The 26742-nt window shown below is 31.1% G+C and overlaps 1 protein-coding gene across 1 annotated transcript in view; it reads left to right on the top strand.

The window, feature by feature from the left end:
- Positions 1–26742, top strand: part of LOC117178499 (1-phosphatidylinositol 4,5-bisphosphate phosphodiesterase epsilon-1-like) — a 232785-nt gene that overhangs the window by 176744 nt on the left and 29299 nt on the right. Inside the window, exons 10-12 of the mRNA XM_033369925.1 lie at positions 10273–10571; positions 19509–19735; positions 23426–23653. Coding sequence (XP_033225816.1) covers positions 10273–10571; positions 19509–19735; positions 23426–23653 — 754 coding nt within the window. The remainder of the gene's footprint in view (positions 1–10272; positions 10572–19508; positions 19736–23425; positions 23654–26742) is intronic.

Genomic DNA, 26742 nt, shown 5'->3' with positions numbered 1-26742 from the left:
TTTCTTGATAGGTCCATGTCTCGCTACCGTATAGTACAGTCAGTACAAATATAGAATTATGTATTGCCATTTTAGCTTCATTTGATATATTTTTACTTCTGATACGGGAACCTGCTCGACCAATAGTCTTCCTACCTTCGTTTATACGTCTATCTAATTCCTCATCTATCCTCCCGTCTCTAGTAAATAAGCTACCAAGGTATACGAATTTATCAACTTGTTCAATTCTCTCATCATTTAATAAGATATTGCATAGTCTTTTCTCGCTATTTCCTTCGAACACCATAGTTTTTGTTTTATTTGCGTTAATCTTGAGGCCCATGCTCTTCATGCTTGCATCTAGTTCATTCAACATTCTTTGTAAGTCTTCGATTGACTCTGCCATAACAACCTTATCATTTGCGAACGCTAACCCACGTACCCTTACTGTTTCGAGATCCACACCCTCTTCGTCGAAAAGAGCCATTCTTAAACACTTGTCCATAAGTAATATAAATAATCATGAAGAAATAACGCATCCTTGTCTAACTCATTGAATAATATCGAAACAGTCACTCAGTTTCCCATTCACACTTACACTCGCTTTGCTACCTGTATTTATCGTTTTTATAGCTTGTAGGATCCATTCATTGACTCCATACTCTTTCAGGACTTCCCAAAGTTTACTTCTATCTACCTTGTCAAAAGCTTTTTCTAGGTCAACAAATGCACAGAAAACTTTTTTCCTACTCTCAAACATTTTTCTGTTATTTGCTTTAAGCTAAATATTTGATCCGTACATGACCTTCCTGGCATAAACCCACTTTGGACTTCCCAAATCTTTGCTTCTGTTATTTTCATTACCCTACGAATAAGTATTTTTGAATATATTTTACTTATGGTACTTAATAAGCTAATCTCTCTATAATTATTGCCGTCGCTTTTCTCTCCCTTTCTTTTATATATTGGTACGATAATCGCTTTTTTCCAATCTTCTGGGACGTCTCCCATCTCGAAACATAAATTTATGAATTCGCAAACTCTATGTGGTATGTACTCGCCACCGTGTTTAAGCATTTCAGCGTTAATACCGTCTACCCCAGCAGCCTTACCGTTTTTCAAATTCTTAATTATATCCCTAACCTCAGTGACACACACTTTTTCAATTGAGTTTTCCATCGCATCGTGTTCAACATCGCAGTTGTGGTGTCCTGTAGCTTCATCTCCGAATTGTCTCCTAAAATAGTCTCTGAAAGCCTCTAGTATTCTGTCTCCATCATATATCATTCCCTCCTACTATTTCTCATGTTGACGAATTCTGTACTTTTCTTTCCTTTTATTTTTTTATAAAGCAGTTTCTTGCTTCCTTGAAAGTCGTTTTGCATTTTCATCTCTTCTCCGGTTCTAATTGTATCTTCACGTTTCCTGACTCATCGTTTGAGTATCCTGTTTTCGAGTGTATAATCATTTCTATATCTATTTTTTTCCTCATTGGTAAGACCTACGATGTTCAAAGTTTTCCTGTACGCTTCTCTCTTTACTTTTTGGGCAGCCTGAATTTCATCATTCCAGCAAGCATCGCCAGATATTCTTCCTACAACTATGGTGCCAAACACTTCGATCGTACATCTAATAAGGATATCCCGTAACTTTGTCCAGGCGCCCTCTATATCTTTGTTTTTCATACGGTCCTCCCATGTTGCCCTATCCATGCTTTCGATTATCTTATTTTGGAAATCTATTCGCACATCTGGTTTCTGTAAGTTCTCAATTTTGATTCACGTTTGTTTTGTTTTCTTGGTTCTCTTTTTTCTTCATCCCCGACCTTAGTTAATTTTTGAGATCAGAAGGTAATGATCAGTATTGCATTCAGGACCCCTCATGACTCTTGTATCTTTGACTAACTCTCTTAGTCTTTCATCTGCAATAACAAAGTCAATTATACTGCGGCTATTTCCTTTAGACCAGGTGTACATGTGGATCATTTTATGCCTAAACCAAGTATTTGTAATAAACAGACCCCTTTCTAAGCATAGACCAACTAATTTATCTCCGTTATAGTTTGTTCTTGGATCCCCAAAATTACCTGGTACTCTTTCTGTATCCTGATTTTGGATGCCCTTCCATCCGTTCATGTGTCCTAGTAGAATTTTTCTTTCTCCATGTTCGCAAATATTTATTGTCTCATTTAAAGTGTCCCAGAAGGCGTCTTTTACTTCTCTGGGATCACTACCGACTGGCGCGTAGCATGCTATGATAAATATTCTTCTGATTCCAACTTTCATTCTAGCCGACAGCAGTCTGGGAGATGCGAAACCATGGTATCCGAAATGCTGCTTTGCTCTTTCATTCCAAATCAGACCTACTCCTTTTTTACCATGTGATTCACTGGCTACTCCTGACCATATTTCAAATCCGCCTTTCAACACGCCGTTTTTTATGTCTTTGGTTTCGCATCCCTTTTTCTTTGTTTTAGGCACACATAAAATATCTAGTTTCATCACGTCCAAAGTTTCACGCAATTCTTTTACCTTGAAATCATTTACTCCCCTAGCATTCCAAACACCCAGTCACCCTTCGTCGCCTGAAACATCACCTTTAGATTTTCCGTGTGCATGCCTTTTGTCAATTAAAGTTCCAGTCCTTTCCGAGGCTATTTTTTAGTTTGTATTATTCATTGTTTAGCTTATACGCCCAACTATCATCTTTATCCTATAAGTCTATTTTCTGAGTCGAAATCATGTCAAAGTTAAGTAGCAAATCGTCACATGGTGCAGATTGTAGTTATAACGTCAGTCCCACCAAAACTTTAGTTAATAAGGGAGGGCTGGGAGAGGGGGGGGGCAGAACTGGAACCGAGAGATTTGTAGCGTAATTTGTAGTTTGTAGGTTTAAAAATTCTTTTTTATCGTAAAATTATAATAAATTGATATGAATTACTTATCTTTAAGTACGTTTCCGGATTTCTTAGTAACTGTATAATTGGCAACAAACTGATCGGTCTCCAGATTATCGAAGGCAGCTCAAATGGTCCAAAATATCAAGAAATTTTGGAAAATGAACTGCCAATACTCCTGTAAGACTTGAGCTTAGAAATACGGCAGAACATGTGGTTTCAACATGATGGTTGTCCGGCACACTATTCAGCGGTAGCACAAGAAGTTCTTGATCGTGATTTCAATGGTCGCTGGATTGGTAGGGCGATCCGATAAATTGGCTTGCTATATCGCCAGATTTTACTTCACCAGATTTCTTTTTGTTAGGCTATCTGAAAGACAAAGTGTACAAGGAAAACCCAACAAAACGTGAAAATATGATTGACCGAATTACAAGTGCATGTGCTGAAATTCAAGAAGATACACTTCTCCGTTGTGTAAATTCATTTAAATTACGGATTAATAAGTGCATAGAAGCTGAAGGTCATCATTTTAAGCATTTAATTTAATTCAGAGATGATTCCCTGAGTACCTTGAATCGTGAGATGCGAGGGGACTTACGTTAATCAAGCACCGTGAATCGTGAGAGACAAGGGGATTCACGTTAACCAAGCAACCCAAAGGGAACAGAAAACTGCTACGTCCACGTCGTTAATCCAGGATTACACTAAAAGTAATAGTTTATTGTAAGACCAATTTCGTGTATTGCAGAATCATAAGCGTGCATTCTCAGTAACAGTAAAATGAAGAAAAATTCATGTGCGTCGATTACAGCACCATCTATCGCGAAACGAGAAAAATGTTTCAGACAAATCCTACGCAGTCTTATGCAAAGAATTTGAATATACAATAAAAAATAGGGGTTCCCATTTAATATTTCGGACTTGCCCCCACCCCCACCCTCAGAGGGCGGTGTGGGGGTACCGATTTTAACTTCAGTGTATGTACTCCTCAGAGTGATTAAATTTTGATTCATAGTTTTTTTCATAGAGTGCCTATTTTTGAGATATTTGATAGTTTCAAGTTAAAAAAATCACCCTGTATATTTTGAATTGAAATCTTACAAAGTTACGTTGCTTCACTGGATACCATATGGTATTTACATTATTCGTATTTGATAAAGTGTATTCCTTCATTTTTAGCCTTATTTCGTGAGAATCACCCTTTTCCCTATGTTTCGATAGAATTTCGGTCTAATATTTGTTTTCGGTTAGATGTGGGGGAGGGGGCATGGCAAAACTACGGTTGCCCACGTGGGGGGGCAGGGGGGTCAAAAATAGCCTAAAATTGATTACGTAGTTTATGGACAACCCCTTATAGCGAACAGATGAAATTATAATCAAAACTTTTTATTGCAATGCCTAATTTTAAATAATTAACAATAATCTTTCAATTTGTTCAGGGATAACGATCATTTTTATCTAACTTTAGGATAATTTAAAATTAGATTCAGGTTTGGAACTAATCAGAGCTACAAAAGACAAAGGAACCAAGTGTGGATCAGGTTTTAGAAACAATTTGTTTGAAAATAAAATTTAAATAAAAAATTAGCTTCTACTGCAGAAAATACTTGTTTAATCGATTAGAATGCAAAATACAAATTGTCGAATTTCATAAGTGTGTCAAAATCTGGATCAGGCTCAGAAAAGGTTGCGAAAGATTTACTAATAGAGATAAACAGATGTAATTTAAATTTCAATACATTTCTAAATTCTCTCAAATAATAAACTATTTATGAATTAATTACAAATAAAACATAATTTTATGGAAAATATTTTTAATGAAATTAAAATGTAAGAAATCGTGTATTTTTATATTTCATTAATCTTTATTACCAGATTATATAATTTCAGACTTATTAGCAAAAAATGTTGAATGATGAGTTTTTATGTTATGTATTCGACTACCAAAATGGTTATAGTTTCTTGCTCTGAAAAAAATGTTCCTTCCTAGATCCTCTTTGATTCCAAACCAGGTCTAGAGATTGCCGGTCTTGCAATTTCTAGACTTAGGTTCGAATACCTGCGGAGCTGAAGAGAAAACTTTTTCACATATAAAGACTGTAAACAGGTTGGTTTAGATTAGTACATAAAAAATCCTCGTTCGACTGACTAAGATGTTAATTAACCGTTCGGTCTACTTCCCATTTAATAAATTATTTGTAAAAAGAGGCTGATATTAATTGTTCAGTCCCTTTTTAGCTCATATCAAGCACACACCCGCGTGAAATAAGTTTGCATGGCTTAAGTATGGCAAGACACTTAAAAATATTAGGCTAAAGCATGGTTTGCAGCTGATTAGAAGCATGACGCAAGCCTCGCACCTGTCCGTTTCCCATGATTAGGACACGTTTAACACAAATGAATATTCTTAAGAACATGTAAGTGTCAGAGAAAATTAGTCTGAGTTAAAAATGAAAATATTAGGTTTGTCAATAGACGATACGTCTTTAAATGGTAAGTTCGCTACCCGAATGCACCGGTTCGCGCACCAGGTAGTGTAGCACATATTCTACGAGAACTTTTTAAGAATTTAAATTGTGCCAATTGCCAAAATAACTACCATTAGTGAGTCGACAAACCGGGTGAATCTAGTCGCGAACTAGCTAGCTTAGCACGTATTCTACGAGAATTTTTTCAAACTTAAGATTTTTCAAACAGCCAAAATTACTAAAAATTGTGAGCCGACGATCCGGGTGCACCAGATCGAGCACCAGGTATTATAATACGTATTCTGCGAAAACTTTTTTAAAATTTAAATTTTGTGAACAATGAAAACAATTCCAAATGGTGAGTCGGCGACCTGGGTGAACCAGGTTGCACCTCAAATAGTTTAGCACTTATTCTACGAGAGATTTTTCAAAATTTAGATTATTCTAACAGCCAAAATTACTGAAAATTAGAGTCGACCTGGTGCGTGACCTGGTGCACCGGGGTCGTCGACTAACCATTTGAATTTTTTTTCATTATTCACAAACTTTAAATTTTTCAAAATTTCTCGTAGAATACTATTAAACTACCTTGTGCTCGACCTGGTACACCCGGATCGTCGACTTACAATTTTTAGTAATTTTGACTGTTAAAACAATTTAAATTTAGAAAGAGTTCTCGTAGAATACTGTTTTTATTATTCAAAAAGTATGAATTTTAAAAATGTTCTCGTCGAATACGTATTAAACTACAAGGTGCTCGACTTAATACATCCGGATCGTCGACTCACAATTTTTAGTTATTTTTGCTGTTAAAATAATCTATATTTTGAAAAATTTCTCGTAGAATACGTGCTAAGATACCTGGGGCGCGACCTGGTGCACCCGGGTCGTTGACTAACTATTTGGAACTATTTTCGTTATTCACAAAATTTAAATTTTTTTAAAGTTTTCGTAGAATACATATTAAACTACCTGGTGTTCAATCTGGTGCATCCGAATCGCCGATTCACTAATGGTAGATATTTCATCAATTGGAACAATCTAAAGGTTGAAAAAGTACTCGCAGAATACGTGCTAAGATATCTGAGGTGCGACCTGCCGCACCCGGGTCGTCGACTCATCATTTGGAATTGTTTTCATCCTTCACAAAATTTAAATTTTTGAAAAGTTCTCGTAGAATACGTATTATACTACTTGGTGCTCAATCTGGTGCATCCGGATCGTCGACTCACTAATGGTATTTATTTTAGCAATTGGCACAATTAAATTTTTATTAAGTTCTCGTAGAATACGTGCTAAACCTAAGATTTTCATTTTTAATGCAAGCTCATTTTGTCTGACACTTACACGTTCTTAAGAATATTCATTTGTGGTTAGCGTGTCCTAAGCATGGAAAACGGACAGGATCAAGGCTTGCGCCATTCCGCCATTCAGCCGTAACCCATGCTTTAGCCAGATATTTCCAAGTGTCTTGCCATGCTTGAGCTATGCAAACTTTTTTCACGCAGGTATAGCTACGGTAAAATTAATTTAAATTTATCGAAAGTTATTTTGTTTGCAAACTTTATTCATATTTACTCTTCTATTAAATATTTTTCCATGGAACTATTATTTATATTGATTTTATTTTACATTTTAACATTTGATCCGTGCAAACTTATTTGTTACGAATTTTGATCGCAATTTGCAACATTTTTACAAAATGTTTTCCAAACTAGGAAATCTAACTTTCAAAGAACTTTTTAACAAAATATTAGCACAATTGTCTCAAAAAATAAGAGGAAAAATGATACTAAAAACAATGTAGTTATCGTGCAAAAATTTATATTGAAAATTTTACATAATAGTTTAACGAAACATTCAACCAAAACGGTTTTATAATTCAATCAATTATAAGGCCAAAACAACAGGGCTCCTCATTTGTACCCCTGATCCGGATTAGGTTCTCTTGCCCTACTCGTTCAAAATAGTAACTTGTTACATTTGCAGTCACTGCTAAAGTTCCTTTTTTTATATGCGGAAAAATGTTACACATGAAAACATTTAAAGATTGAAAAAAATTAACTTTGTCATTTCCAACAAAAATCATTAAAAAACGAATAACGTTCTATTATAAACATTCAATATTGAAGAGCCTTAAATTACAAATATTTTCAATTTAAGAATTTAAGTTTAAATCGTGAAAATTGATCTTTAAAATTATCAGAGTTCAATCATTTTAATTTTTACGTATCTAACATTCAAGAATTCTAATTTTCAATTCGTTAAAATTGAACATTTCTTCATTGTCAATCTTTAAATGTGAACAATTTAAAAGAATCAAAACTACAAATCTTTAATAGTCAAATCTTGAAAAATAAATAATTTTCAGTTCTTTGTTTCAAGTGCAAGCATTCTTAACTGTAACTATTGAAAATTTTCAAGATTAAAATTGTAAATATTTTAAAGTGAACTTTTTATAATTTTGAGATTTGACAATTAAAAATGCTGTAATTTTGATGGAGTATTCTTGAAATTTTTTAATTTTAATGATTTAAAATTGAAGAGATGACTTTTGATTTGCAAAATGACCAAAATTGAAGCATTTTTATTAACAAACCTTAAAAGGTAAGAGATTTTTACTGGAACTCTTTAAAATTGCAGATATTTGAATTGTATATCTTTTAAAATTAAAGATAATAATTTTATATTCGTATTTACTTCAATTTGGACGTTTTCGAATTGAAAACTTGACTTTCTATTTTCAAAATCTTCCAAATTTAAGAAACTTTTATTTAAACATCTTTAAAAATGAACAGTTTTTAATTATAAATCTTTGAAATTTCAGATCTTCGAATTATATAACTTTTCAAATACAAATTTCAATATTTTTATTTATAGTTTTAAAAATTGCAGGACTTTGAATTGCATATCTTTTGAAATTGAAGATTTTTCAATTTAAAAAATTCAAAAATAAAAAATATGTAATTTGAGTTATCTATTTTTTAAATTACTTCAACTTCAAATCAAACATTTAAGAGCCTTTAATTTTAAAAGTTCACAGTTAAAAAAGCTGTAAATTTTATGATTAACATTTTCAAGTTGCTTTAATTTGTATGATTTAGAATTGAAAACTTTACTTTTGATCATTAAAATCATCCAATTAAAAAAAAAAATTTATTTACAAATTCCCGGGTGGAAATTTAAGTCGGGGGCTGGTCATTCTACGGCTGGAGAGCCCGACTTTAAGTCGGGCTGTGGCGGGGGTTTCTGGTCGGAATCCGACCAAATTTTAAGTTCTCTTTTTCTAATCTTTTATTATTATGCGACGTTATGTAACTATATAATACACGAACTTTTAACAGAAATATCAATAACATACTTTGTAAATAAATAATTTAAATCGATTACAATTTTTCTTCGCGTGATATTTTGTGTTTTCCCGTTGTAGACTATTTTACAACTTTTTACAATGACAGAAAATGTAATTTTTCATGAACATTTAACATTTTTAATGACGCTACTCTGAAATTTAATCGCGAATTTAAAAAATTTTTTAATAATAAAATTTTTTTAACTTTCGTGTAAGGTTTGGTTTTTAGGCGTTTTATACTATTTTACAACGTTTAAGATTGATATGAAATGTAAATTTTTCTTGAACATTTGCAATTTTTCATAAACATGGAACTTAGCATTTTTTCTTTAAAAAAAACAAGTTCGAATTTCAAAAAAGTTTCATCGAATTTTTGTCACAAAATGCATTGTTTGTAAATTTGAACCCATGAAACCTTGAAATTTGTGGTGCAAACAAGATATTCACCCAATATATTTCCACGCGTGGAACATCCATGCGGGTATACGCATCCGCTTCTTAATGAAATCAGAAAAAGTAATTAAGTTATAAACAAAGTTTAACTATTTTATTATTGCCAATCAGCGCCCGGCCAGCTACCGTCAGAGCATTCGATCATAAGATTTCTCCGTTCAGAGCCCAGTCAGCCCCCGACTGGGGTTTTGACATAAATTTTGCCTAGCGAGTCTTCGACCAGCGCACGGCTAGGCTCTTAACAAACAAACATATCTCGGTCAGTCCCCGACCAGAAATCTTGTACCTATTTCCACACTATTTCCACACGGGTTTAAAAAATTCAAGTATTATCTTTCGTAACTTTTCAAAATTAAACTGATCAAATATATATATATATATATATTGTTTTTTTCAATTATATATATGTATACATTACAAATTTAAGGATCTTCAATCGGAGTCTTCAAAATAGATCCAATTCAAAAAGTTGTACAAAATATCATTATTTTAAACTATAGAAATTGTAAACTAAGCAATTTGGCGAATTTTCAATTGTTCAAAACTTCAGAATGCATCAGTGCCGCAAGTTAAAGACTTCAGTAAAATTCCAAATTGCGGAATTGTGATTAAGAACGTTTTATTTTGATATAAAATTCCACATTAACTTGCTAATTTTTTTCTTTGTTTCTAATTCTTGCTAGGATAAATTCGTATACTTAAATAAAATTTGCAGATTGCAATGAAAGCTGTTTATAATTAAAACAAAAATTATTTAAAATTGCATGAAAGTCGATGTAGTTACTTTAATATTTTGTAGATTTATAATTATTAATTATATTTTTATACTACTCTAAATTGAAGCATACAATTTAAGTTAATAATTAGACAATCGTTTGTTTTTTTGCGTTCGTTAGCTTCAGCTGCTAAAGTTGGAACCTTTTGTATCAAGAGAGCTTAATATTTATATAAAATTGTGCCCCATAAAACAAATAGTTTGTTGAATAAGTTTCTTCCCTCGGGAAATCGGAATAAAATTTAAATATTTTAATGATTACGGCAAGAAATCGATTTGACTGGGAATGAGGTGCTGAAATGACTTATCACCGCTTGCCCATTTCCTCCCACTAATTCGAAAGCAGCCTTTTATGTGTCACTAGGGATAGAGATAAGAACGGATCCAGCGGCTTAGCCGGGGGCTCAGAAGCCCCCTGGCAAGTAAAAGCTAAAGCGACTTCCATCATGTACGAGACCCAATTGAACTTTGTCGAATTTGTCGCTTTGTTTCGGTCCTTCAGTCTCAGAGCTAGAAAAGATCTTCGCGATCTTTTTGGTCAATTGGCTATCACCTGCCGAAGTCAGAGCGACGGTTCCTTAAGGGACTTCAACCTTCGTCCTTCCGTCTTACGACAGGCAAGCGACGCAACGCCACAACGAATCGGTAATTTATTTCAATTAATACAAATTAAAATTATCAGATAAGTTCTGCAGTGCTCATTTGATCGCGGTCTACCTAGTTTATCTACTCCTCACCCCGCCCATTAACCCAGCGGCCCCTCACGCAGCTGAGGGACCTCAAGATTGTTGCTGCGGACCCATGCCATCGGGAGTCCTTTTTGCCTGATAAGGAATAAAATACGAATTAAAATCTTTTATTTTTGAAGTTAGTAAGATTTAAATTATCAACTCAAAAATCTAGGATTTTTTGCAAAAATAATTTTTTTAGCGATGCCAATATTAGTTCTTTCCGTCATTGTGTAAAATATTTTCTGGTCCGCAGAAAGACCGATTGTTTTGTATTTTTCTGCATGCCTGAAAAAAAAAATAAAAATATTTTCCTTCGTTTAAAATATTTAGTGTCCAATTCAAATAAACGGTTCTTCTCCGTAATTTTAACTGAAAATTAGGCAATTTTTAACTTAAGGCTTGAAAAGCAGAACCGAACGAGAACTCGAGTAGTAGGCAGCAGTAAGGATGACGCGCAGTAAACGTGACGAAAGAATGCTCTCTTTCGTCGCGTTTTCTGCGCCGTCATTCCCACTCCAGCCTACTGCTCGAGCGGTCGTTCAGTTCTTCTTTCCCAACCTTGAATTTTGTAATATTAATTCTGATTTTCTTACATTCATCATCATTTTTCGAAACATTTAGCAACATAAAACTTCCGCACATATTTCACAAAATTAAGGCAGAAATTTCTAAGAGTGCATTGATTCTAATTGTATGTTATTAAAATAAGAAACCTATCTTTATAAATGTCATAAATAGTAGATTTCAGATATAATATTCTTATATTTTTGATTCCAGAATCAAAACAATTTTATTGCGTATTTTATTGTTCATTAAACAGGGCAGAGGGGAGTAGAGCAAGTACGTAGATGACGATCAAATGGGCATCGCCCCCTTTTAATTAATTATTTTAGAAAAACAACTGAAAAATTCGATCTTCTTCGATTTTTTTAAACTCACAAATTTTAGGTATTTTTTACGCTGAGTAGGAATCTGACCTAATAAAGTACCAAACTCTTATCTTTTCCGAGTTATAAATAATTTGTAATTTTACGGATTTTTTCACGCCGAACATGAATCTAACTGACAAAAATGTTGCCCTCGTAAAAATTTCATGCAGCAATAAAATAAATAAAATATATTTTTGAATATGAGTACGCAAAATAGCACAAATTATATTTGTTTACTTGAAACATTGTTTCAAACAACGAAATCCAAAATCCAATACGATTCAGAGGTCCTCTTTTTGATTTATGTCTTTTTTATAATCGATTTTTGTTGAGGATTTAATTTTTTATTTGATTTTTTCGGAGAGGGATATAGCCCACACTACAACTCACTCCGAATCCCTTCTCCAGTGGTCCCAGAGAACAACACATATTAATAAAAAAATACTATAATAAATCTCCTAACTTTCCAGGGTCCCTAAAAAATTAAAATCCTAATACCAGAAAGTGTAATTTTTTGGGTAGTTTAAAATGCGCAAATTGAAAAATTTCATTTAAAAAATTCCAATTAGAAGATTTACGAAATTAGAAATTATAAGCGTTTGAAAGTGGCAATTTTGAATGAGAAAAATTTTTTGTTGATCAACTGTGAACATAAATTATTATGAGTTATAAAATTGAACGGTGCAATAAGGTTTAACACGTTAATAATAATATTGATTCAATAAGACGATTCGTAATTAATTCACAATTTCCAGATTTCAACGTTAAAAATTAAACCGTTTCATTTGGAAAGTCTTAGTAAGGAAATGTGAACGCCCGGATAAACCTTTCTTAAACTATTTTCCATTTTAAAATGAAATCAAAACAATGCATTCATAATTATTATTTATTAGTCATTAATTAAATTATTCATATTTCTTAATTGATTAATTAATCATTATATTCAAATTTAATAAATTTTGTATATTGCTTCAATCTAAATTTTTTTAAATTTTAATTTCCCTAATTAAGAAAAATATCAATTGCTTAATATTTAGAAATATTGAACTGTTCATTTAAAATCAGTAATTATGAAATAAATATTCACAACTGAAAGGAATAAATAAAAAAAATTTAAACGTTGCAATTGTTCAATTTGAAAACCTATAATTCGTAAGTAAAATTGTTTAATTTTGTTGTATAAATAATTATTGAACACCTATTATTACTCAAAAAAATCGAGTAAGTTGAAAAGAAATTTCAAAGTTCTGAAGAGATTCAAAATTAATGTAAAAGTTGAAATTCTTTCAAATTATTTAAACAAAGTGTCTACTTATACCGACAAACACCGACTATTCATACCAAAATTTTGACACCAACAGGGATAGCCTAATTTAAAACAAAATATAAATGTTTGTAGATATAAAAAAAATAGAAGCTTCATAGGAATTGTGAAAGGCTTCAAAAGAATAAAAACACTTTCTTAAAATTTCCAGGGAAATTGAGAATGATCTTTTTATTTTGAAAAATTAATTTCAAGAAAATATTTTAAAAGATTTCCAAATTGGTCAAAAATAAATCTGGAATATCTTAAGGAATGTTTTTTAATTTTGCAGGATTAAACAAGAATTAGGACAAATTTTATGAAAAATTGATATAAATAAAAAATGTTTAAAGGTTCTGAGAAAACTTCAAAAATAATTCTAAATTTTAATAAATCTAAAAATCTTTTCAACTATTTAAAATTTAAATTATGTAAATCAAGTAAAATTTTAAAAAGAAGTCTGGTTTATGGTGTCAGAACGATTTTTTATTTGAATTGCAAATGAAGGAACACGTATTTCAGTGTGGCCGAACATCTTATTATTTATTTTTTATAATCATTTGGAAATTCCCCATGAATTCTCGAAAAATAACTCTTCTTTTTTAATAGTATTTTAAGAATGAACGTAGGTATTGGGGATCCTATTATTTTATTCGATCGGGAAATTCTTTCTATTTCAGTTCATAACAAAAAACTAAAAAATGTTGAAAAATGACAAAATAGCAGGTCTTTTTCTTAAATTCTTCTAAGTGGATTTTCTCCAAAACCTCACTAAATTTTTTTGGGAATAAATGGTTTCTTTCTTAGCAAACCATAGCTTCACATTGACAAAAAGTATTTTTGAAAAATCGAATTTTTCTCGAAAAACACAAATGGCACTCCAAAATTTTTAGTTCTATAAAAAATAACTCTCGCTCTTTTGTGATATCATGCATCGTTTAAGTGGAAAAGTAAAAAATTTTATTTCAGAAAAAAATATTTCGGTCTCTAAACTGGTTTATATTAGGTGAAAATTAAAAAAAAGATTGGAAAAAATAAAATGTGGTATTCTCCTTGAAATAAGCTTCTTATGTTTTCAAAATTAAATGAAAAGATGAAGAAGATTTTCTGGAAAGCATCCTGTCACTGTTATGAGGGCCTAATCAATTTTGAGTTCAGACATTACACAAAAATGTTGTATGTTTTCCTTGTAAACGATGCAGGATGTCACTAAGGACAACATATATTTTTTTAACCTTTTCTGGTTCTTAAAACTTTTATCTGGAGTTCGTTTCGTTATTTAAAAATTTGTTGTTATCTATTGAAAGATTAGGAATATTTTCACGTAATTGTAAAAACTAAAAAAAATTTAGGCATTCTGTAAAATCCGTGTCCCGTTATGTTCACTCTAGAATAATGTATCCAAATATCAAATCATTTTGACTCCCCTAGCTGAACCTCTCTACATTATTTATAATGTAATTGGTCTATACGGAATTTATACCAAAAGAAATGTTCAAGCCTCTTTTATGAATTATAATTTATTACTTTGGGAAACGAATTTTATTGATTTAAAATGTAAATTAGGTTTTCCCGAAAATTTTTTTATTCCTTTTCTTTTGTGCCATTTCTGATTATAGTGATCGATTTTATGAATCGACGAAAAGCACGTGCACTCATTTTAGAACTCAATAATATTAATGACCATATGAGCATGCGCCCCTCGTTCTATTTACACCCTAGAGTATTATTTGCATTATGAAGTGCCAACTGAGGCACGTTCTAGGAATACGCAAGTGCGCACAATAAGATGGATTTTTCTTTTCTGTTTGACATTTCCTCATAACTGGCTCAACAATTTTTATTATTTTCGATGAGAATAAATCTGATTATACAGAAAAGGATCTTTTTTATCTTGGAATAAAAACAGAAATATCTTTTATTGGTACTGTTATAAAGTTCGTTTATAAATTTAATTTAAGTTTGGAATTTTTATAAAAACAGTATATTATGCACCTAGGGGAAAAAGTCACTCTCCTCCTCGGTGCATACTATATTTTTTATAACAAATGCATTAATTCAGACGTTTCTCGAAATACAGTCATGATTTCAGTCTTTATTAGATTTCGCAAAAAAAAAGCATGATTTCTGGTAAAATATTGAGGGTAATTTAGGATAAAATACAATAAATTGTCAAAAATTTCATTTTAAACATTTTTATAAATTTCTAGGAATTTATTATTTTTCTTGTCATTTTATGTAAGATAAATTACCCAAAATTTAATTTGAAAATGTCTATGATATTCCGGAAATTTTTGGTCATCTTACGAAATTGTAAATTTGTCATTTCATAGGTCAATGTGGTAACTGACGATAAATTGCCCAAAACTTAATTTTAAACATTTTTATAAATTTATATAAAACTTGTTCAAACATTTAATAATTTATGGTATTATTACAGGTAATTTATGGTGACTCAAAATAAATTATACAAAATTTATTTTTAAAAATTCTATAAATTTGCTATCATTTATGGAGATTTTTGGTTATGTATGGTAATTTTACAGTCGAATACGGTAACTTATCATACACTATCAAAAATTCAATCATAAAATGTCTATAAATGTGCGGAAATTCGTGGAAATTTTCGGTCATCTGTAGTAATTTTGCAGGAAAATACGGTACGTTACCACAAATTATCCAAATTTCAATTTTAAATATTTGTATTAATTTCCGGAAATTTACGGATTTTTTGGTAATTTATAGTAATATTACAAGTAATTTATGATAACTTAAGATAAATGACCGAAAAATTCTATTATCTGCAACCAAAATTTCCGTACAATTTTTACGGTGAGTGGGCTGATTATCCTAAAATGCGAGCTTATAGGTGTATAATTTTAATTATTGACCTCTGGCGTCACTTTTCACTGCCTAGAGAGTAAAAATTACTTTTTCTTCCCAGAGAATAAAAAGTAGAGCTTTAGCCTCGCTTTATAGGTGTCTAAAAGGGCTGAAATCATGCATGTGTAATAAAAAAATATTCGTTAATAATAGAGGATGAATATGGAAATAAATCATAAAAAGAATTTCGTATAAAAAGAATAAGTATTTTTCGAGAAAATCAGATATGAAAACAGCAAGCAACAATGATTGTAATGTATTTAAAATGATTTTAATACATTTAATTGATTTAATGACATTAATTGACATTAAATGATTGGAATAAATAATAAATAATAAATAATTATTTTGTAATCGATTTAAAGTTATTTATTAAAGGAGGAGGGTCTCTAAGGACGGTTTTTGGCCCAATTCAGATTCGGCCCAAAAAATTCTAAAAAATTTCTACAGTATCTACTAACAATAAAAAGTAAATACGACATTAAATGGACCACCGTCAACCCTCTATTCACCCAGAGCATCCTTCACAAAAATGAAAACTTCACCGCTTTTATGCAGTTTTTTTGGGAAAAACCCAAAAACAAAAATCAAGAAAAATTCGTATATAGATTTTTGGGGTCGCTGATTTTGAATCCGAGGTCCGTTGACCTCTATTATAACAGATTCAAGCTCACTAGAAGGTCAAACTGCCAAAAACTTTATGAAAAAATCCATATATATATATATATATATATATATATATCCGAAGGGGCTTATTTAACAACTTTATGTTAAGTTAAGGGAAACTTAAAGCCAATGCAAAAGAATTTGTACCACGGTAGAGCTGAAAAAAATTGATTTTTTTAGATTTTTTTATCGGATTTTCTGCTGTTTGACCTTCAAATGACCTTGAATATGATATGATGGAGGTCAACGAACCTCGGATTCAAAAATAGCGACCCCAAAAACTTATGTGTGTATTTTTCCGGATTTTTCTATCGGATTTTTTGCAGTTTGACCTTCAAATGACCTTGAATATAATGTGATGGATGTTAATGGTCCTTGGATTCGAAATAAGTAACCCTAAAAACCTATATATGTATATTTCTTGATTTTTGTTATTGAATTTTTTCCCAAACACACTGCATTGAAGCGGTGAAGTTTTCATTTTTGTAAAGGGTGCTTAGGGTGAATAGGGGGTCCTTAGAGACCCTCCTCCTTTTAAGTGAATTAAGGTTTTTTGAGATGGTTTGAAAATCATTACAATGGATTTTAAATAATTACAATGAATTAAAAATGATTAAAACTAATAAGAAATTTAAACGGAATATAGTTTGAAATTCATTATTCAAAATAAAGTTTAAAATTTGCTACTACAATATCTCAAGCTGTTGAGTAAATAAAATAAAATAAAAAATTAATTTAATACAGTCTTGATGTAATTTACAAAATTGACATGCATGTATGCACTCTAGAATTCGAAAAAGCATGTTCCACTGTTCATCTATATAAAAGAAAAAATTATTTTTATCTACATATTATATTGAATTCACTATGAAAAATACTTTAAATTCATAAGATTCGAAATTGAAATAAAATTCTATTTTCTTTAAAATAGTTTGATTTTAAATGTATTGATTAATTCTAGATTTTCTGCCGAAAGGAATAAATTTTCAAGGTACAAAATAAAATTTTAACCCAATAATTCCATTTTCAAGTCCAAAAGACATACCTTTTAGAAAGAAGTTGAATTTTCAACAAAAAAAAATTATTTCAAATCAAGAAAGATGAATATTTAGCACAAAAAAAAGAGTTTTCAACAATAACAGATGAATTTTAAAATCAAAAAGACGAATTTATAACAAAATAGTTGAATTTTCTAGGATAAAATATGAATTCAAGATAAGATCTGAATTTTAAATGAAGTAGATATATTTTAAACAAATAGTTGAATTTGTAAACTATAAAGATACATTTTTAGTCAAAAGGTCGAATTCTTATAAGAAAGATAAAACTTCAACCAAGATAAGATGCATTTTGAATCAAATAGTTAAATCTTAAACAAAATTTTTCACAAAATGCCTGAATCTTCCACAAAAAACTCGATTTTCTACCAAATAGTGAAATTGTCAAATAAATTCTCAACCAAACAATTGAATTTTCTAAAGGAAAAGTTGCGTTTTCAACCAAAAAGATGAATTTTCAAACCAATTTTTAAACAAATTCGATTTTCAGACAAATAATTGAATTTTCTAGAGAAATCGTTGAATTTTCAAATGTGGAGATTAACTTTTTAGAAAAAAGATGAAATAGAACAAATAAAAGAATTTCCAAACAAACAGTTTCATTTTACATTAAAATATGACATTTCTACGAAAAGAAAACGAAAATATAAAATTTGGACAAAAAATTTGATTTTCAACCAGATAGTTTCCTTTTATATCATATTGTGGAATTTTCAAGCCAAAAATACAAATTTTCTACAGAACATTTAAATTTATTACCCGAAAATATAAATTCTGAAGGGAACATGCATTTTACTGATATTTCATCTAATAAAGATTTTAACTTGAAATAACAAACAGTTGTTTGTTTCAGTTGCTGAATTTGAAACCAAAAGACAAAAATTTGTAATTGAAAAATTTCTTTTTTAACCCAAACATATGAACTTTCAACAAAATAGTTTAATTCTCTATCAGTGTTGAATTTTTAAACCAAACTAACAAGTTTTCCACAGGGCACTTGAGCTTTCACCCGAAAATCAAAATTTAAAAACAATAAAAATATTTTACAACTAAACAATAGAACAATAGTACAGCTATGAATATTCAACCAAAAAATTAGGTTTCACAAAGAATTTTAACTTTCATCCAAGCAGCTGAATTTCTGAAGAAAAAAAGGACCTGTTAGCAAAATAGTTGAATTTTTAAAAAATAATTAAATTTTCAATTAAATCGTAGAATTTTGAACCAAATAAGATGAATTCTATACAAAAAATTGACTTTTAAATAAAAACATTTTGATTTTAATATTTGTTTTTAAAGTTAGTTCGAAAAAGGTGCAGATTCTTGAAAACAGTACAAAAACAGGAATTCCTTAAAAAGGGGGAAATAAGGGAAAAGGCGAAATAGTGTGACATCTGTTAAAACATCTAAAATAAAACAAAAAGCTTACAAATATCTCCACAAGATATTTTAACCTCCCCCCCCCCCCTCTACCTAGTAGTATAACGTATTTTCTGAACGTCCTCAAAAGTATTTACGCATTGCAAAAAGTGTTTCCATGTTTCTAATTACACAATAAACTTATAAAAAACCATACTTATGACTTTGTATGGAAAAAATGTTGAAGGTAATCGTTCGAGGAGAGTAATAGTCACATGATTACTCCAAGTTGAGGTAAACTTTCTCTGTTTACAGGAAACTTTAACTCAGTATGGAGACCTACCTTGCGTTTACCCTGCTCGGCCGATTACCTGCGACATTTCGAACGCTCAGTTTTTCTCTGTGCAACATTTACCTTTAAAGATTTTTAAATTTTAAAATCGCCTTAAACAATCCTATACTATTTGGTGGAAATTTACTATACTACAGTTTAATGTGCCTCTAAATTAAAAATAAGCACTACTACATTCTTGACTTTAGTTGATTGCCTTGTTACTCTTACATAAGAATTGGTATTATCTAACTAATCAATGCTGTTAAGTATCGATTAGTTTCTGAATAATGTTTTGTACCACATTGAAAAAATTATTCAGGTCTATTAACGAGGAACAACTCCATCGACTGTCATGAGTACAAAACAAGCAGTAATCTACACAAGAAGCAGATACTTGATGCTATTGCCGCAGCCAGTATCGTCAATAATTGTTCTGGGGTTGATACGTCTAAGTCTCAAGTGATAACACTCGCAACATTTACTAAATTTTTGGAATCAAGACAGCAAGAAAAACTCACTGAAGAGGAAATCAAAAATCTCATCAAGGTAATATTCCTTCTTTTTTACTAAACATTTGATGATTTATTACTAGTTAGGTGTGATCTAAAAACATGAAGGGGGAAACAGCTCTGTTAAAATTAGATTACCCTGGATAACCATCCAAGGTAATCCAAGTCATCAGTTTAATGCAGTGTAATCCTAGGTAATTTACTTGTAATCCTGGGTAATGACACTGCAGTCCTAGGTAATGCAACTGTAATCATTGGTATTCCACTTGTAACTATAGGCAATCCCATCGTGACCCTAGACAAACCACTTGTAATGCGCCCTTATTCTTTTTGTCAACTTGTTATCCCAGTAATTTCTGTTGTAAACCCAGGTACTTCAAATATAATCCCAGGTAATCAAGTTCTTATCAGCAATAATTTAAGATTATTTTATTAATCCTTTAAGTAGTCCTAGAATCCATGTCTTTTATTATATAATCTACTTTTAATGAGCAGTAATCAGCTTGTAATCTGAAGAAATTTAAGTAATCCACAGTAATTAAATTATAATATTAGGTAAGCTACTTGCATAGCTAGTTAATCCACTTTTTATCAGCAGCAGTCACGTTGCAATCCACTTTCAAGTCGCATTAATTCTATTAATCTAAGTTAATTAATTGGATATCCTAAATCGATCAGTTGTAATCCTAGGTAATGAATTTGTAAACCTAGTAACCCTAATAACCCTGTATTAATCCTAGAGAAACCACTTGAAATTTACTTGCAATTCCAGGTACTTCACTGGTATTCCTATTTAATCAGATGTCATAAAATTATTCCGCATTTTATGCCACGTACTCCACTTGTGATCATAGGGAATATAACTTTAATTCAAGGCAATGTAATATTAACCCACTTATAACTCAAAATATCCATCATAATCCACTTGTTCTTCGAGATAATGACTTTTGATTCCCCAGAATTAAAAATGCATGAAAATATATTTAAAATTGGTTCTTAAACGGCCTTTTCACCTTAGCCAGGTACTTCAAACCCCCCACAAAATGTAATTTTTGCTATTCTTTAACTTCAACGATCTTTTTTTCATATTTAAATTAAATGTGTAGTCAAATAATCCACAACATTCTTCAAAGTTACTATCCAAGAGGGTGTAAAACATTCAGCTACTCAAAATAATAAATTGGCTCTTTGTGAGAAGCCTTTTTCGCTTGAGGTCAAAAATAACCTAGTGTGCCAGCTATGTTACGTTTCGGGAAGTGTGCCATAGAATTATTAATCCACCAGTAATTGTAGATAGCTAACATGTAATTTTGGGTTATCTATGTGTGATCTTAGACAATCTGTTTGCAATCAATAGTAATTCACCAGTTACGCCACTTGTAATCCCCAGGTGATTCCCTTGTCATCCACAGTACTTCTGATCCGGTATCATGCACTTGTAATCGGCAGTAATCCAATTATTCCCAGCTAATCCGCTTGTAATGCTAAGTATTCCACTTGTAACCCTTGGTAATACTTTTGCTATCCGCTGTAATCCACTTTTAAACCGAAGTTATCCATTTTTATACCTAGTTAATACTATATACTTTTGATCCTATATAATATAGTTATGAACCCGAGTCATTCAGATGTAAACCAGCTAAGTCTAATCAATTTAACTGTGATAAAATTGCGTAATAAAAGTATAATAATTATTTAATACAAGTGATCTAGCGTCATCCACTTATAATCCTTGGTAATCTACCCGTTCTTCAGATAATCCACTTTCCACTCTAGGCAATTCAATTGTAATCGGCCTTAATCTAATTAATCCGAATGTAATCCTAGGTACTTTACTTGTCATTCTAGGTAATACAATTGTAAGTCGTTGTAATCTAATTAACCTACTTATAAGATATTTAATATTTTGTAATCCTAGGTAATCAAATTTTAATCATTATGCAGTTTATACTAATCTGCTTGTAATCACCTTGCATTTCAAAGTAATGTACTTGTAATCACCTTGTAATCCTAAGTAATCTAATTTTACCTGGGTTGTTCCAGGTAATCGTAGGAAATCCAATTGTAAATTGGAGTACTCTAGGTAATCGAAAAAAATCAACTTGTAATCCTTGTTACTCCAGTTTTAATCTTAGGTATTCCTGTCATTATCTGTGGTAATCCATTTGTAATCTAGTAATGCTGGGTAACTCAATTTAAATTAGAGATAATGCAGTTGTAACCATGAGCCATCTACTTTTAATGTGAATTAATCTAATTAATCCCATCGCTATCCAGAGTAACCCAATTATGATGCGAATTGATTCGATTAATTATTGGTAATCAACTTGTAATCCGTCACACCCTGAGTAATACAGAATAATCCACTCTTAATCCTAGGTAATTTATTTTTAATCCTTAATCATCCATTTGCCATTCTAAGTAATCCGCTGTAATCCAATTGTTCCTAATGTATTCCTTGGTAATCCACTCTTAATATTAGGTAATCCACTTGTAATCCTAAGTAATTTACTTACATTTTGCAGTAAGCCCCTTGTTCTCTAAATAATTCGAGGTATTTGAGTAATTTAGATAATAATGTGTATCTGTAGATAATCCACTTATAATTCACCTTGGCTGTACCGCCAAGGAGTTGTTTTCCCCTTTCCGAAAGTATAAAAGTGATATAGGTGTTACAAAAGTACCGGGACGGATGAATATTTCCTCAGATAAGATATTTTTCAGGTAGGTCAAGATTACTCTTTAAGTAATTTCGGACGATAAATTCAATAGAGACTTCTATTTTAAACATGACGATGACCTTCAATATTTTTTCAAGGTCAACTTAAAAAAAATGAAAACATTATTTTTACATCAGCAATCGATACAGCGGGAAGTTTTACGTTCAAACATGTATTCAGGTCATAGGTACATGGTAACCTTACAGGTCACTTTAATGTCCTTTAAACTTAGACCAGGTCTGCATACCTCTGGTCAATGTCAAATTAAACCTAAGACCTGAGTACAAGCACAAACTTAAAATTTACAGCTCTACCAATTGCCTATGTAAAAAGAGGTTGCAATTTTTTTAAATTGTTGACCTTGAAAAAACCTTGAAGGTCATTCAAACTTAAACAAAGTCTTCAAACCTCTCGGAATAGAAGCTTTTTAAATTTTTTCCTAACAAGCAAAGTTTATAACTTTAATAAGGCGTATTCAGTAGTGACCTTCAGCATGACATTTAAATGACCTTAGAGTGACCTTCAGCATGATATTTAAATGACCTTAGAGTGACCTTAAGGTTACAATACACCTATGATCTGGGTACATATTGGAACGTAAAATAACCTTTCTTCATCGATTGCCGATCTAAAAAAGATGGTTTCATTTTTTTTAATTTGACCTAGAAAAGCCTTAAAGGTCATCGTCAAAATCAAAATAAAGGTCGCCATTGAATTCCTTGTTGAAAGTTACTTCAAGAAAGATCTTGACCTCCTGAAAAATATCTTACCTAAGGAAATATTCAGCCGTCCCGGGGCTTTTGTGACAAAAAGGATAGATTTGTTTATTTCTATTTCTACACAGAGAAATTGTGAAATTGATTTACTAACACTATACTTCTTGAATTTCCGGCGATAGAACCTCCTGTTTTTTTTATTTCAAACAGGAAGCCTAATTAACCAGTTTTGCTTGGTATACACACCATGGTCTACAGGAAGATAATCAGGCTTTGTTGTTCTCATTTCAGAGGCACGAACCAGACCCGATCCTCCGCATACAATGGTGTTTATCTTTCGAAGGTTTCGCTCGGTACATGATGGACAAAGACAATTACGCTTTCCCCAACGAATATGCAACACCTTCAGAAGCTGAAATGCAGCAGCCTCTTTCCCAGTACTATATAGCAAGTTCACACAACACTTATCTTACTGGACATCAACTTAAAGGCGAATCTTCAGTCCAATTATATTCCCAGGTGGGTGAATTTTAATTCTGAGTAAAAAAAAGAAAGAAAAATCATTTTTAAGGGGGTTGACAACTCGTGTAGTCAGGTATTCCGTTGTAATGGAATCTCCTGAATATTCTGAATTAATTTAAATTCACATGAAGTTGCATGAAGCCATTTGAAGTCATCACCTAAGATCAGTAATTTGTTGAAGAATTTCTGATGTCCCTCAAAGTAACTTGGATGCACTGCAAATCACAAGAATTCCGTTGAAGTCATTTGGATTTTTTTAAAATCTTCTGAAATCTTCTGAAATATCTAAAGTTTCTCAAAGCCTCGTGAATTCACTGGAAGATACTTGAATTCATTTGAAGTCAAATTAATTCTCTTGAAATCTACTAACCTACCTAAAGTCATTTTAATGCACTTAAAGTCACTCGAAGTCACTTAAACTAATTTAGATTCCCTGTAATTCAGAAGAACTTTCTTGGAGTCACTTCAATTTCTTTGAAATCTCCTGCATTATCTGAAACATCCTAAAATATTTAAAGTTATTGGAAGTCATTTTAAATCGCTTAAAGGAACTTCAATTTAGTGAAACTTATTTGAATTTATTTAAGGTCACTTGAATTCTCTTGAAATCTCCCAGTCTATATGAAGTCATTTGAACGAATATGTAGTCGCATGAAGTTATTTAAAATTCACTTGAGTTCTCTTGTAGTCAGTGAGTTCGGTAGAAATTTTTTTATTGACTTAAAGTAACTTGGATTCACTTTAATTCACAAGAGTTCTGATTAGGTCATTTTCATTCCCTTAAAATCTCCTGAAGTCTCCTGAAGTCTCCTGAACTATCTGAAATCTCCTGAAATATAGGAAGTTGTTTACAGTCACTTGAATTAATGGAATTCTCTTAAATTTTTCTGACCTGCCTGAAGCTGCTTGAGTTCCCTTAAAATCTTCTGAAGTCTCTTGAATTATGTGAAATCTCCTGAAACGTCTGTAGTTATTTGAAAGCATTTGTATTCAGTGGAACTTCCTTGAATTTATTTGAAGTTACTTTAATTCTTTTGAATTCTGATGAAATCTTCTGACCTACCAAAAGCCATTTGAATTCAGATGAAGTTGCATGAATTTACAAGAATTATCATAAAGTTACTTGAATTCACCTAAAGTCAATCAATTCTTTAGAAATTTCTGAATTCACTTAAAGTAACTTGGATTTACTTTTATCCACGAAGAATTTCTTTAAGTCGATTGTTTTCTTTTGAAATCTTCTAAAATATCTGAAGTTACTTGAAATCTCTAGAAGTTATTTGAATTAATTTAAAGTCAGTTGATGTCACTTGAAAGCACTGCAATTTCCTTTAAATAAGCTAAATTCAGAGAAATCTCCTGAAGTCATTAAAACATCCTAAGGTACCTTGTAGTCAGAAGTAGATGAACTCTTCACTGGGTCAGTTTTCAACCCCTTAATAATTTCTTAATTTGCCAGACATAAAAAAAGTCGAGAACGATTTAAAATTTGCTTATTTTAACTACAGCTGCAGGATTATAATTTTCAAATATTTAATATTGGAAGAGTTAAATTTAGAATATCTATTAGTATAAAATTAATAATTTCCATTGTTTCATACCGACATTTAAGAATCTTAAGTGGCGAAAATTTAGAAGTGTTCACCCTTTTGTAGACTAGAATTTAAAAATTTTATACTTGAAGGTACCTCATTTAAAATTAATTTTTTATTAAACGCATATTAAAGGTTATTTTGAATCTATCAAATTTTAATTGCTCTTTAAAAATTGTTTAATTTTCAAACAAATAAATTTGACCCTTTGTATTTTAAGGCTTATAAAGCCTTAAATGCTAAGCTTGAATTTGCAATTTTGAAGACTTACGTTTAAGAATTTTTAAACTAAAAATGCTTTTAATTAAAAAATTCTGAACTTTTAAGGATTTCATTCCGAAATTTTCAGGTTGGAAGATCTTAAATTGAAATCAGATAATTTGGAATACTTACATATAATTAAATTTCCTTAATTTTTAGCTGAGATATAAAAACTGGCTTCATTTGCCCTGTTTTATTTAATCATTAGGTCTAAATAAAAAAATTATTGCAGAATCTTGAACGCTGAACCCTAAATTTTAATTTTCACAAATTTCAAACATTTTATTTTCTAATTATATCTAATTTTCAAAGCCTTAGAAATTTAAATTATTTGTAAAAAAAACTTCCAATTTAAATTGTTTGTATTTATTATATTGCTTTGATTTAATTACATTATTTTTAAGTCAGTTTGGAATGTACTTTCAATTTAAAATTGTTTAGGTTTAAAGCATGAATATTAGAATTTGAAAGGCTGATAAAAACGTGCGAATACTGAAAAACTCTTGGAAATAAATATAATTGAGTCACTTTATTATAAATAATTATTTTAAAAAATGCCAATATTTAAAACATAAGCAATCAACCTATGGTATGAAAAAATCTTTCAAGACAAGCATCTAAGTCTAAGAAAAGTGAAATTGCAGAAGATTCAATGTGCTTCATTTCTCACAGGTATAAAACTTGAGCAGGTTTTATATTAAAAGCGAATAGTATTCTATGACATCAAAAACGACGGACTGGGTCCTAAATTTTCATTGCACCTTCTGATTTTGCAACTGAAACAAACATTGTGCTGAAATCCTTCAAAATGGAACAAAAACCCACGACGCTCTGGCCCCTTGAGGTTCAAATTTTTAAAAGAAAAGTTGTCTTTTAATTTTTTCTATAAAATCAACTGTAAATACAAATGGTACATTTTACAGATTAAAAAAGGAAGGTTACAGAGAATATTAAAAAAGATTGCAAGCAATCGGTTAATATCTTTAATCAGGTAACCTGCTGCGGATAAGCAATCCACGACTCATCCTCATACCTGGTTCGTGGCGAGAGCGCCCACACGGTCTGGCCATAGTAGCCATAATTTCCTCCTTACTCGGGAAAACCTATTTTCAGGAAATAATTCATATTTTTTTAAAGCCAATTAAACGTGTGGGAGAAATTCCTTTTTTTTTACTAAAGATTCCAACGTTTTCCTTTTTCATTCCACCAGTACAGTATCAATTACTTCATAAA

Source organism: Belonocnema kinseyi, chromosome 8 (genome assembly GCF_010883055.1).
Source record: "Belonocnema kinseyi isolate 2016_QV_RU_SX_M_011 chromosome 8, B_treatae_v1, whole genome shotgun sequence".
Classification (NCBI taxonomy): domain Eukaryota; kingdom Metazoa; phylum Arthropoda; class Insecta; order Hymenoptera; family Cynipidae; genus Belonocnema; species Belonocnema kinseyi.
The sequence above is the reverse complement of the archived record's forward strand: the minus strand, read 5'-3'. Positions and strand labels throughout refer to the sequence as shown.